This window comes from Fundulus heteroclitus, chromosome 14 (assembly GCF_011125445.2).
Source record: "Fundulus heteroclitus isolate FHET01 chromosome 14, MU-UCD_Fhet_4.1, whole genome shotgun sequence".
In the NCBI taxonomy this organism is placed as follows: domain Eukaryota; kingdom Metazoa; phylum Chordata; class Actinopteri; order Cyprinodontiformes; family Fundulidae; genus Fundulus; species Fundulus heteroclitus.
In genome coordinates, this window is record NC_046374.1 from 19,439,551 (window position 1) to 19,452,905 (window position 13,355).

General features: G+C 40.5%; 1 protein-coding gene across 22 annotated transcripts in view; it reads right to left on the reverse strand.

Moving 5' to 3' along the window:
* LOC105937280 (adhesion G protein-coupled receptor L3) overlaps window positions 1-13,355 on the reverse strand; it is a 333,177-nt gene that overhangs the window by 40,830 nt on the left and 278,992 nt on the right. For all 22 annotated transcript variants that reach the window (XM_036146482.1, XM_036146481.1, XM_036146486.1 and 19 more), the window contains 2 exons: window positions 12,384-12,593; window positions 8,998-9,218 (listed from right to left, as the gene is read on the reverse strand). In XM_036146482.1, the coding sequence (XP_036002375.1) occupies window positions 8,998-9,218; window positions 12,384-12,593 (431 nt within the window). The remainder of the gene's footprint in view (window positions 1-8,997; window positions 9,219-12,383; window positions 12,594-13,355) is intronic.

Genomic DNA, 13,355 nt, shown 5'->3' on the forward strand with positions numbered 1-13,355 from the left:
GACACGCGGTTTTTTGTTGTTGCTTTCTCGCGCGCATATAGTGAATGGCAGGGGGAAAACAGGCAAAAATACATGGATACTTTGAAACGAGAAGCGACTTCACCGACGGCGTCGATGCAGACCCCCCCCCGCTCCGCTCCGCACAAAACTTGTTCCGGCCGCCAACACACCGCCTCGCCTCGCCTAAGCTCGCTCGCGGTACCTGAGGGAAACACCGCCTTCCGCATGTCAGCTGTGTTTTTTTCCGGCCAGCACCTTTCTTCCTCTTTGAATCTGAGGCTGGGCTGACAGCGAGGTTATTGGCGCATTATCGCCACTTACTGTTCTGATTCAAACCCCTACACCGCAGCAACAGACCTTCACAAAATAAAAGCATGTGACCAACATGCGTTAACGCGCGTTAAAGAAAATATCGCCGTTAATAGTCTAATGAGTTAACGCGAAATTAACGCGTTAACTTGCCCAGCCCTAAAAAAACTATAAGCTGCGGTGTGCATTTGCATTCAGCCCCCCTCCAATCAGCGCATGAAGAACCAACCCTTTTGCTGCTGTCTCATCTCGTTCGCTGTCTTTAACTAAAGGGTGTTGAAATTTATGTCGTCAGCAACTGATCTTCTGCAACTTTTAGATATGCATCTAGACACATGAATCAAATAATTAGTGAGTCGTTAGCAGGACTGTGTAAAACTTGATGGCCCCCTGAGGAGAGTGTTGTACCAGGGACATCTAATAACTGCAGGACACCGGCCTCTGATGACGGGAGTTTTCTTCGAGCAGTGCTCTGATTTAGCTCCATGTATTTTATCACTAACCCTGTGCAGCTTCCTTGTCCCTGCTGAAAAACAACTTCCCCATAGCGTGCTTCACAGTGATTCAGTGTGATGTGCATTGTTCATTTTTTTAAAACACCATGCTTTGCATGTTGAACAAATAAGACGTTGTCCTCATCTGACCAGAGCACCTTCTTCCACACGTTTGTTTCCATTACATGTGGGAAACTTTATGCAGAACTGTATATGTCTTTATTTCAACAGTGACACTTCTTTAGACAATCATCCCTAAAAGCTATATTTGGCCTATTACAATATTATTTTACTTAAGCAAAGGATCTCTGTAGCTCCTCCAGAATTACTGTGGAGCCTTCTAATTGCTTATCTGATTAATGCTCTCTCTCTCTCCCTGGCCTCATCAGTATAGATGGATAGCCATGTCTCTGTAGGTTTGCAGTCGTGCCATGTTGTTACGACCTCATCTGTCAGTTGTGTCCCTTGGTCTTCATAGCGATATTTATTTTCTAATGTTTTCTAGCAAACCTCTGAGGCCTTCACGCGAAAGCTGGATTTATACTGACAGAAAATTACACACAAGTGGGCTCGATTTATTTACTGGGTAATTTTTATCTTAGGGTATAACAGTGAAAGTGGGTTCACTACAAATACATGTCAATGTTTTCGGCAGTGTTTTCCATCAACTTTACACTTATGCACAAAGTTGTTTTGGTCAGTCACTTCAATTCCACTCAGTTTAAAATTCTCAAACTCAAAGGTTTCTTCAAAGAATTGTACTGTAGCTGCAGATGGGAGTGGGCAGGAAAGATCTTGTTTGGCAGTCTCTCTCAGAGAGGATGTGAAGATGTTTCTGACTGAAGTTACTCTTTTGCTGTATGCGCTTTTTTTGAGTCACTGGCTCTGATGCTACTAACCCAAGAGATGATGGCAAAAGAGATCACAACAGGTCTATAGCATATTTGCAGCATCTTGCTGCAAACACTGAGGGACATAAGCTTCTTCAAGAAGTACAGTCTGCTCTTTACACCGTTTCCATGATGGACATAGTGTTTCACTTATTCTCGTTTCTCTTGCAATCTACAATCATCAACTTTGTTTTATTCATGTTCAAGATGAGATGACTGTCTCCACACCATGCCACAAAGCGGTTATCCAGCTCCCCGTTTTCAGCTTCAGACTCATCTGAGTATTTCTGCAGATGATAGGAATCTTTTGGAAGTCTGAGGTGTCAAGAGTGAACCTAATGGTGAGAGTCCAGTCCCCTGTGGTGCTCCTGTTCTGCTGACTTCCCCGAGTATCACATACCGCGGTCTGTTGGCCAGGTAGTATGTGGAGGCCTACAACTGAGTCTTCTAGAGTTTTGGATAAAGCAAATGAGGCTGAACTGTGTTAAATGCACTGGAGAAGTCAAAGAACATGAACCTCACAGTGTTGCATTCCTTGTCTAGATGACAATGGGTTTGTGAAACATGTGTGATGGTATCTTCAACTCCACTTCAAACAGCGTGAGGGTCCCGATAGGTCCTTTTTTTTTGCATAGATCAAATCCAATGTTTGGTTTCCTCTGGTAGATTACCTGACAAACTGTTGAAACGTTAGAAGAGTAGCAGAGAGTGAGGTATGATTAAAGTCAACCAGCACTTGTTGATGGCACTTGTCAACAGTCCTGGATTATACCATCTGTTGTGCACAAGCAAAGCCAATCCACCTCCTTTGCTCTTGCTATGCCCCTCCAAATCTCTGCTGGTTTGATCAGAAGGTTCAACAGACACTGGTGATATGATCCTGTACCCATGTTTCAGTGAAACACATACAACTGCATTCCCAATCTGTTGCTGGGTCCTGGTTAGGGCTAGTAGGTCATACAACTTGTTTCCCAACAATCTGACTTTACCCTTCATAATTGGTGGAATAGATAGTATTAGCTTCCTCCTTCTCTATCTCTTCCTTGGTCCTGTTCTGCATTCACTGTGCCTCCTTTTCAACTCAACTGGGATTTGAAGCTGTAGTTGAGGTATTATTTGAGGTTTTTCAGATGTTAATTAGCTGCTCCCAGTAGTAGAACACAACCTTGTTGCCATGGTTACACAATAACAAAGGACCAAATTTCTCAAAATTCTGTGCAAAAATCTTTTCAGCTGCACAGCATCAACAACCAGACAGAATAATTGTCTAAAAAGCCATTTTTTCACCCAGAAAAGGAGGAATTAAAGATTTTTAAAAAGAACAAACCAGCATGAAAGTAAAAGAGCTACTCCAACATGCTGCCACCTTGAGCGGCACAATTCTAGATTTCATGATCTGAATAAACTACATTAAGTTTTGTAATTGCGAAAACACAACATTTGGAATATATATCAAAATACAGAATGAAAGTAAACTATTATCTTCTAAATCAATACAAATCCAACACAATAGTCACACAAAAGAGAAGTAAATAGACAAATGCTATTTTAATGTGGTTGCTGTGAGGAGAAAAAAAAAACAGCATTTTCAGTATTTGCAGCAATTGGCACTTAATTCACATAACAAGCTTAGTTGCCACTCTCCAAATCTATCTCCTTTGCCTCCAAACAACTCGGCAAAGTAGCAGACGACACTTTGAAACAAGATAAAACACAACATAACAAGTGACATGACAAAAGTGTTGCTTTTATTTTACTGGGAGTCGATACGTCTCCCACTCTCTGGTATCAATGGATGAGAGGAGACAGAAAAGAGATGTAAAAAAAAAAAAAAAACACCACATGGACAGATACATCAGCAAACATACACAAACAAAAGCGGAACAACATTCACAGAAGTCTGGCAGCTCATCAAAGCTCATGTTCCAAATGTCGCCGTTATAAATTATGCTCAAGGTTCTATTGTTCGTGTTTCTCCTTTTTTTTTTCCTCTTCAGATCACAGTGAGATTTAAAGAGTTGGTAGGCGGCAGGAGCTAGGGGCTGTCATTTTCTCTCTGCCTACTCTTACCTTCTTTACGCCACTCTTGTCATGCGGGTGTCTGGCTTTTGCTGCATGCACAGCCAGTTTTATCTCCCCTGCTGGCATACTTCTCTCAATTTTTTTCTTTTTTTTTTGTGCTGCTCCTACAGAAACCGAGCGATAATAAATGCAAATGTCTGCCAGTTTAAACACATGCGGCTCTCGTGCCAGCACCTCGTGCTCTGGTTTCCTGGCACTGCAGGAAACAAATCTGCACTGAGTGGATGCATGCTATCCTCACAGCAAAGGCAAGGTGTTTGCATCCCTGCATTACAAGCAGCAATTTATCTGGAATATTGGAACGCTACTGATGAAATAAAGTAAAGCAACATAACTTCTGACATCTAAAATCCCGAATACTGTTTTAATTTACAGAATGATTTCCGAGAACAGCCTAGAATTTCCATAGCAAACCTATTTATGTTTGTTTGTTATGTTTATAATACTTGATTAACTGTCAGACCTATGAAGTTATTTCACAGAAGACCACAGTAGACTCAGGAATGAAAAAAAGTCAAGTTTTGTATTTCAGTTATTTTTTTACTCAAATAAATGCATCCCTCTAATAAAACAGTGTAAAACAAACAAAGCTTTGTTTCTTGCGTCTTATCATGGTAAAATCACCCAATCAGACGTTCTTGCGTGCGGTGATGTACATTTGAGAAATTAAGGTTTTTGGAGATTATAATCAGTACTAAAATCAGAATTAGTTTAATCACAAATTTACCTCATACATCAAGGAGTTTGACTTAGATTCCACTTTGCTCTCAACAAAGACATTCGAAGTACAATATACAAAAAAACATTAAATATAAATATTTTTAGGTGAATATAAATACATTTGCTGCACCATGCTCTCCTGTCCTTTTGTTATTGTTCTACTGTTTTGTTTGCATTGGTAATGCTTGAGTGACATTTGTGCTATTCTTATCAGAAGTGCCAGGTGTGTAACTTTGATTGACAGGAATCATGAATCAATCTGATTTGATGAAGACACAAAAAGCACTCATTGGCCACGAGCACAGAGAACGGTGCCCACAAGAGAATCTGTAAGTAATCAATTAGAGGCCAGCATGACGTCACATGGAAGCCAAAAGGTTACATAAAAAAAAGAAAAACCACGTTTCTCTGGTGTCTAACAGCACTGACTTTAAAATTACACAATGACTCAAAATTACGGTAACATTTAGTGGCAATACTGGAAAATCACAAGTGAGACACATTTCATGAGTGAACAGAAGTGCTGATTACTTTTTATTTCGTAATTTGTTCTTACTGTGTCAACAACTTCTTCCTGTAATTTCGAAGGTGGCTGCCCCCGAGCGGCCCGAGTGAGAAGCCGCCACTGGTAATGGCAGAGAGAAATGCGTAAACATACTTCCAGAAAAGGGAAAGTACTACTTGGAGAATAACAAGCTATCCTCTTCCTTTTTTATGACCACTACCAAATGAGAGAATGACTATTTCATTCCTGTTGTTACAGTTGCCAATGTTTTATTCAGGAAAACATAGCTGTCAACAGGGCCTTATTTGGCATTAAAAATGCCAAATAGGCCCTGATGACACTCAGAATTCAAAGTAACTTTGGCAGTTTTAAAGTTGAACTAGAAACGCACGTACGCACGGGCACACACACACACACACACACACACACACACACACATACAGTTACCATGTTTTAAAGGCAGAAAGGCAGAAACTGAAAAAAAAACCAAAAAACAAACAGGAAGGAAGGCTGAGTAGGCAGACAGATTGTTGAATGTAACTCTTGGGATAGCGAACAACATCAGGAAATATTTTTTTTTTTCCCATAATCAATGTTGCACTCCATGAAGCACAAATGGCTAAATTAAAGTCCACACTTCCCCCAAATGTATAGGATCTCTTTAAAAAAAAAAAGATGCGGGGGGACAGCAGGGGGTCAAATCCTCAGCTACAAGTGAACTCCTACAAAAGACTATGAACAGAAATATGTCTTTTTCAGCACCAAACTGTTTATGCATAAAGGGTCAAATGTGGTCAGGAAAACATGATAGCAGATTACTTTGCAATAATAGTGCTAGTTCAGCAATCCAAAAATCCAAATGGATCCGTTTTATAGGAAAGTTAAGTGGATTTGGTATGATCGTGAGGGCTTCAGGACATACAGAACAGCAGAGTTTTCGGAGAGTGGCTGAAACTGTTTCTTATACGAAAACTCCAAAGGAGCCCTTTCAACTACACACACTCTCACTGCACATGCTCTGGGAATCAGAAACGGCTAACACAATACTATATCAGCAACTAGATTACTGAGTGCAACAGGAAACTCTAGCTCCTTTGATGTATTATGTTCATTAAATGGGTTTAAAAAAAAAAACAGGGTCAAATTTCTCATACTGCTGACCATCAGCAATCTCACTAGGCAAGCTTTACCCAAGGGCACATTTAGAGCTCTTCCAAGGGCATTTAAATAAAAAATAATAATCTTCTTTGATCAGACATCAGAAGGAGACCTCACAATCTGCGTTGACCATGAGACAACTAGCCATCTGCTGCAACTAGGCCACAGATATTTGTTGGATAATAAGTGACCCCGCCCATGATAATGCAGCAACAGCACCGTGGATCAATTTGCAGCAGGACAATGTACCATAACTCCCACTCCACCCAACACCACCACTACCTTTTGCTATTCACCACGTGTCATGCTTTATCCGTTGCCTCATCTTTCAAAGGCAGCACATAATTGTTCCACCGGTGGCAGGCTTTAATTATTCACATGATGCCAAGGCTCAGGCGGTGGCAGCTATCACCTCATCCATCACCAAGAACTATTGCACTGCCAATCTACAAATGCACTGTCTTTCTAGTCCTGTGCCCGGCCCATGTGTGTGTGGCATACGTGATAAACATCTCAGCAAACTGCTGATGCTGGTCTTCAATATTCTCAGATGGGCCGGAGATTAACGCAGAGGAATGGAGAGGGATCCCCCTGCTTGGAAAAGCGCCGCTTTGGAGACTGCAGTCTGTTTTGCAGCTTAGAAACCAGGCAAAGCATTCGCCGGGAGATAACCCTGTAAGGCAGATTTACTGGGAACGAGGCACCGATCATAGCTCTGTGTGGCAGATCTCGAGTTTTTGTATGACCTGTCGATACCCGTTTAAGCCAATTTTGATTTAATTTAAAGAAATTTATCATCTCCATGAGCAGTTATTATTTATTTACATAAGAAGCAGAAGTGAAATTAAAGTGGGTACAATGAGCAGTTGCTGTGAAACAGGGTCTTGCTGGTATTTTACTACAAGGACAAAATTATTACAATTTTATAGCATATATTACTACTACTACTAATTTTGTTAAGATTCAACATGCTAAATGACAGTTTGAAAACTCGAAAGATAAAAAAGAGCAACATTGTTGAACTCTTCTGAGCCTTCCTATTACCAGCTGAAGTCTTGCTCTCTCTTGCTGTCTCACAACCTGAATGAACCTGCGACATGTCTCAACATGTTGAACAACATAAATCCTTCTTGAATAGCTTCTTACATCTCTGTTCATGATCTAGTCTCCTTTTTAAACTCCTCACCAATATTTAAAACAGCCAACTTTGGGTTTGGGTCGATTAAGCTGAAAACAACATGACACCACACTCTTTTAATTTTTGAAACTTTGTCTCTTTGTTCAGATGCCACACTCCCTTCTCCCTAACCCTTCCATTCAATTTCTGTAATATGTGTGCCTGAAATAAACTAAGGATATTATTAACAATAACAGCCTGACGTAATTCCAGCAGACCCATCCACTGAAATTAACATTATTCCCTGTCTAAACAATATTTAGTCTGAAAATTAGAACATTTATTCACAAAGATTGCTCCATTAAAAACTGATTGTCAGTAACAGCTATTAGAGTATCATATTTAAGATTACTCAAAGCCCTTCAAACAAACATCAAAACTTTTCTAATTGTCTGCAGGCTCTCTGGAGCTATTCAATAATCTTTTCCCTTTAAAGCAGTCACTGATCCTGGCTTTATTTTTTATTTTTTTGAGAGTCAGATAACTTCAGTGAGGAAGTGATTTAAACCAGGGGCCTTCATCTCCAGTCCTGGAGGTCCGGTGTCCTGAAACTTTTATATGTATCTTTGCTTCAACGCACCCGAGCCAAATAATCAGGTCATTAGCAGGACTCTGACTGTATACTGAGGAGGTAACACAGCCATTTGATTCAGGTGTGTTGGATCAGGAACACCTCTAAAGGTTCCAGGACAGCGGACCTAGAGGACCAGAGCTTTAGACCTCTGATTTATCAAGCAACGCATCGATACCAGTCTAGGGCGATGGCATAATTTACAGACAGGATGTGAAACTGAACTCACTAGCCTGCTATCGTATCTAGACTACCTTGATGATGTTATAATTTGGCAGGGGTTGTAATGGAATTTTTTTGCTTTCAGCAGAAATGTATATCCAATAGTCCGATACGGCATAGAGTCACTGTAAAAGGAAAGTCTGGAGACTGTGGATGCAGTTGTGGGAAAACCAAGACAACCCCACGATTCCATAATTCTCATAGTACCACTTTTTAGTAGCATTAACGCAGTATTTGCATTTCATATGATGTAAATAGTCCATTTTACATTGATGTAGTGGACTTTTCATTTTGAACATATCTGCCTGTGGCCTTCTGATTTATTTTTACACCACTCACTCAACATCCAATCAGAGTAGGTGATGTCTGGACATGACTAGGCCACTGCAAGACCTTAATTATTTTCCTTTTGCTGCCGCGTTTGAATCTAATTCTTGTCATTCGAACCAAAATCCACCAAGCTCTAGCAGTAAGACAGCTTGCCTCAAATTCCACTCTAGAATACGTATTTAGACAGGAGGTCACAGGTTACTCAACAACTCGAAGGTGCCCAGATCCTATGATTGCAAAAAAAGGCCCAAATCAACATACTTCCATCACCGTGCTTGATTTGTCCAAAGAATCTGGTGAACAGGGTTTACTTTTTTTTTTCTTATGACTGTATAGGCCGTAATTTAAACTTTCCTTTCCCGAAGAATAATAATATATTTAACATTCCTCTCAATAAGTTATAGTACAGGATGTTTTTCAAGAACTACATAGTGAGACAACCTCGAACTAAAAGACAAAAGACATCATACACAACTCAAAATGCAGGAGCCATTCATTTTCCATAAACATGTAAATAACTATTCTGAATTTGCACTCACATTCGTTCTGTTCCGTAGCTGCGGTAGTCCACCGCCGCAGACACGGCCACGATCAGAGCCGGCACACCGTAACCCACCAGGTAGAAGTATCGTCGGCGCGAGTGCTCGCTCTCGAACACCTCCACCAGCATGATGTAGAGCTGCACCCCCTCGAGGAACATCCATGTAAAGGCCGCCAGGAAGAAGAAGTGAAGCAGGGCGGCAAAAACGGCGCACGCAACCTGCGAAGGTTTGACGGTAAAGGAGATGTGGCACATAGGGAAGGAGAAAAAAAACAAAGCAGATTTTATCATCATCATAATCACTCTTGACTGTTTTAAATACTTCCTAAAAAAATACTTGAATGGCAAAATGAGCCTCGACTCCAATCAGCAGCCTTCCCTGACCTCCCTGAGTCAGCGTTACTTCGAATTAGAATGGCAGAGCTTTGTTTGGCGGAAGCCACTGGATGTTTGCCTGTGGTGACTGGCAGCAGAGCACTGCAGTCCGTGAGTTGTTGTTCGCTGTAGCTGGCATGGATGTCAGGCTAATATGAAAAAGTGAAGTCTGCCGTCCAAGAGCCATTCAGGACAACAACATAAAACCAGGTGCAGGCCCATAATGTGGTTGCATTCTTTCTGTGCTCAAAGCGAGTACAGCCGCGAGCCCCCTCCCCGTGTCTGCTCCCGCACTTACATGGATTGATCCAATTATTGGCACAGTTGGACATAACTAGGGTATTTTGTTACTGGAATGGATTCAGTTTAATAACTAAAAGGTTGAGTGGACATTAATTGCAGTCCGGGAAAGTGATTCTACCGCTGGGCTGTGAGTCATAGCCATAAAATGTTAGGGTGGGAAAAGGTGCAGGCCCCAAAGCATTGTCTTTAACTTCGCAGGCAGGTTGGTTTTTAACTTCTGATGGTTATTAAGCTCCGACAGGAAAATATACATGTGTTTAGGCCGCCTGAGGCCTAAACAATTTCAGGTGTAGTGTTTCCGTTTTGTGGCATTTAGATTCAGAATCATTAAATACACTGTAAAGTGATTAATGAGCGATAATTAGCAATAAAGGTTAATCTGACAAATTATCGCAAAGGCTGTTAGCTAGGTGTTTTCTGGCAATGCAAAGAGACGTTTATTTTCTGTCTGGAGAAGAATGCAGGAGGAACTTCAGGTGGATTAATAGAGTATTTTAGAAGTTTTATTAAGAAGTTAGTTTGATGCAGTTCGTATCTACTCTGCAGTAGATGGTTCTCGTGGCTTCTTTATTTAGCACATATCCAGATGAGCTGGTCCTGCTGTCTAAAGGCAACAACTAGTCCACGCAGACTTCTACCTTCTTAAAAAAAACTGCCACCATAAGAAAAACATCACAGCAGGTTAAGCAAATGCCATTTAACCATGTTTTTTTTTTTATTGTTGCCAGGTTCCTATCAAGTGTTTATTGAGACAAAAGTTGCTGATTATTTTACAGAGGTAATAGAGAAAGGGGGTGTTGCACCACCAATGATCTTCATACACGAAATGCACTCGAAATGTAATTTAAAAGCAAAGCTGTTATAAAAAGCCAAGCATATTACCTTACCACCTTACTTTTCTGTTGGGTAATTATTCTGTTAGAACATAGTCGGTACCACAAGTGCATGTATTGTGGCGCTAACTGGTAGGACAGAGTTCATTAAATGTCCTTTTTGTTGGCTGTCTGGTTTAAAGTAGAGTCGAAATAATCAATTAAGATCTTCGACGATGACATCTGGCGGTTCCAGTCTGACGCACTTCCATCTCTTCCATTATTTTTGCAAAACCCCCCTATGAGTGTTCCCAGATACAGGCTCAAATGTAAGTAAACATCTGTGAAGGGGGAATTTAATTAAAATGTAAGAAAGGATTTAAAAAAAGACATACAATTTGATGTATACAGAGTATATGTATATATATATATATATATATATATATATATATATATATATATATATATATATATATATATATATATATACATAAGTAAAATTTTACTTCAAATGTTCTACAGCTAACTTTGTCAAATAAAGTTGATTTCATAAAATTGCAGTAGAAAAAAAAAACCCAGCAGAAATCCATTTTGGTCTTGGGCGACATTTTCAAAAAAAAAAAAAAGATTTTTGTTTGATACAAAATAAAGAATCCAAAAGACTCATCAGGTATGATGTTCCTATAAGCTTTTCAGAGAACCTCATTTAAAATATTTCTCTTTAAAGCCTGTTGCTGCCCCCTAAGCATGAAATGACCCCCCCCCTCCCCCTTTTTCTGCTCTATGAGTATCAAGCAAAACCTCCTGAAAATGTAATAACATGTTTCCTCTGTTACCACAGCTGAGCTCTACCAGAAAAGAAGTTCCAGGTTTTACACAAAGAGGAGGTTTAGGGCATTGCGGCGGTAATCTGGATTAGCCTGAAGTAGCTGACAAATTTATTTTAGCTGCAGCCTGCTGCACAGAACACTGATCTATCGGTGAGTGAGATGGAAGTTGTTGCTGGGAGAGTCTTTAAGTGAACTTTGAACCTTGTGCGTACTTCGGCACATCTACGGGAGGCAGATCCTGTTCAGTAAATGCCCCTCAGTTCTTTTCTCTCAGTATTTCTTCTCGGTGAGCCAAACAGAAGCAAAATAGTCCAGGGCCACTGACACGCGGCGGGGAGCCCCACTCTCAGCGCAGCACGACATCAAAGGTTATAGCTTTTCCCCCCCAAAACATTTCAGGCTGGAAGATTCAAGATGGTGGACACACTTAAAGGGGGAGATGCATTTTGACAGACGTACGCCTCCTGACTGACACTGAACAAACTGAACTGAAGGTGTTTCGACAACAGCTAAGTGCAGAGGGCTTGTGCATGCACTGGCAACATGTTTCCTTCAGAAGTCACATTTTCTTTAGTTTTCTAGCCAACCATAAAGCAAGACATTGAATCTTGAAAAAAAGCGAGAAGAAAATAATATCTTTTTTCTGATTTAAGATAATAAAACATTAGTTTTCTATATATGTTATCTATACATTTCATTAATTAAAATCAAAATGGACTGTGTATGTACAGTAATGTGAATCTCTCCAAACCTTTCAAGAACTTGGACTATGGATCATTCTAAAAAGCAGCTGGAGATATTTGTATTTCTAGAAGCTTTTAGTATGGCTTGGCATTTTATCACTGTTTCGTGTTTTGCATTTCCTTTTTATGTATGCTACATCTCTCTCTCACACACACATACATATGCATATATAGAACATAATATGTATTGCACAGTATTAAATAGAATTTTAATAAGACTAAAATGATTAAGTTCCTGGTAAAATATTTTTTTTAAATAAAATTACAAAAGATCTTTGCATACCATCTGATGGACAGCAGTTCCCCCCCTGTTATTCTTACCGGCTGGTCCCCGCGGTTGATCCCCACCAGAAACAGGGACTCGGCTATAAACAAGCTGATGCACAGGTTCTTATGGATGGTGTTGCGGTCACTCTGGAGGCCACGGAAGAAGCAGAAGGTGAAGAGGCTGATGAGGAGGCACACCAGCGAAAGCAGGATGCCCACCCAGGTAATGACGTCCAGGAGCATGTCATGAACAGGGTCTGTGTTCTGCAAAAGAAATGACAACGCAGGTTGCTGAGCAGTGTCACGAAGAAATTTAAAACACTGCTCTTCTTCTTGTACTCCAAATAAGATTTCTGGGGATTAAGTGAAAAAAGAAACAACGGTATCAGGATATATTCTATATTTATGGAATGGGGGGAAAAAAACCCAGAAAGAAATGACCCTGAAATGGAAACAATGCTGAAGCTTTTATTTTCAGGATTGCTTTCTAGCAGTAAAGTGGAGCCACTCAGGCCTCCAATAAAGCCGTACACCAAGCCACAGGTGGCAGATATGAATCATGAATTAGTCAGTGTGAATCAATTTAAAATGGCCCCCTGTTGTTTCATTTTGGTCAGGTAACAAAGGGAAACAAAGTGAGCCGCCCAATGGGCCACAGGTGTCTAAGACCAGCACAACACGAATCCAATCAAACTGTAACATGGGCAATGCCGGTCACTGTTTGCTTTTGGGTAATTTTCTCTTTTCAGATTGTCATTTGGAGCCACCGACACTTTTGGGCACTGAAACGACTTTTTGTTGACAATAAATGTGTAGCTCTCATGAAAAGATAGGAATCCAGCCTAGACTCTGCTTCAACAGGGGCAGAGTGTTTGTATCCGTAAATGGAAGACCTGCGGACGTTGAAAGCAGGAAAGGAATATGTTTGGTGAATAATAAAGCAAATACGTTTACTGTCTTGGCCCTAAACGCTTAAAGACAAGCACAAACAAAGCAATATTTGAAACTTTTAGGGATTGTCGGGGG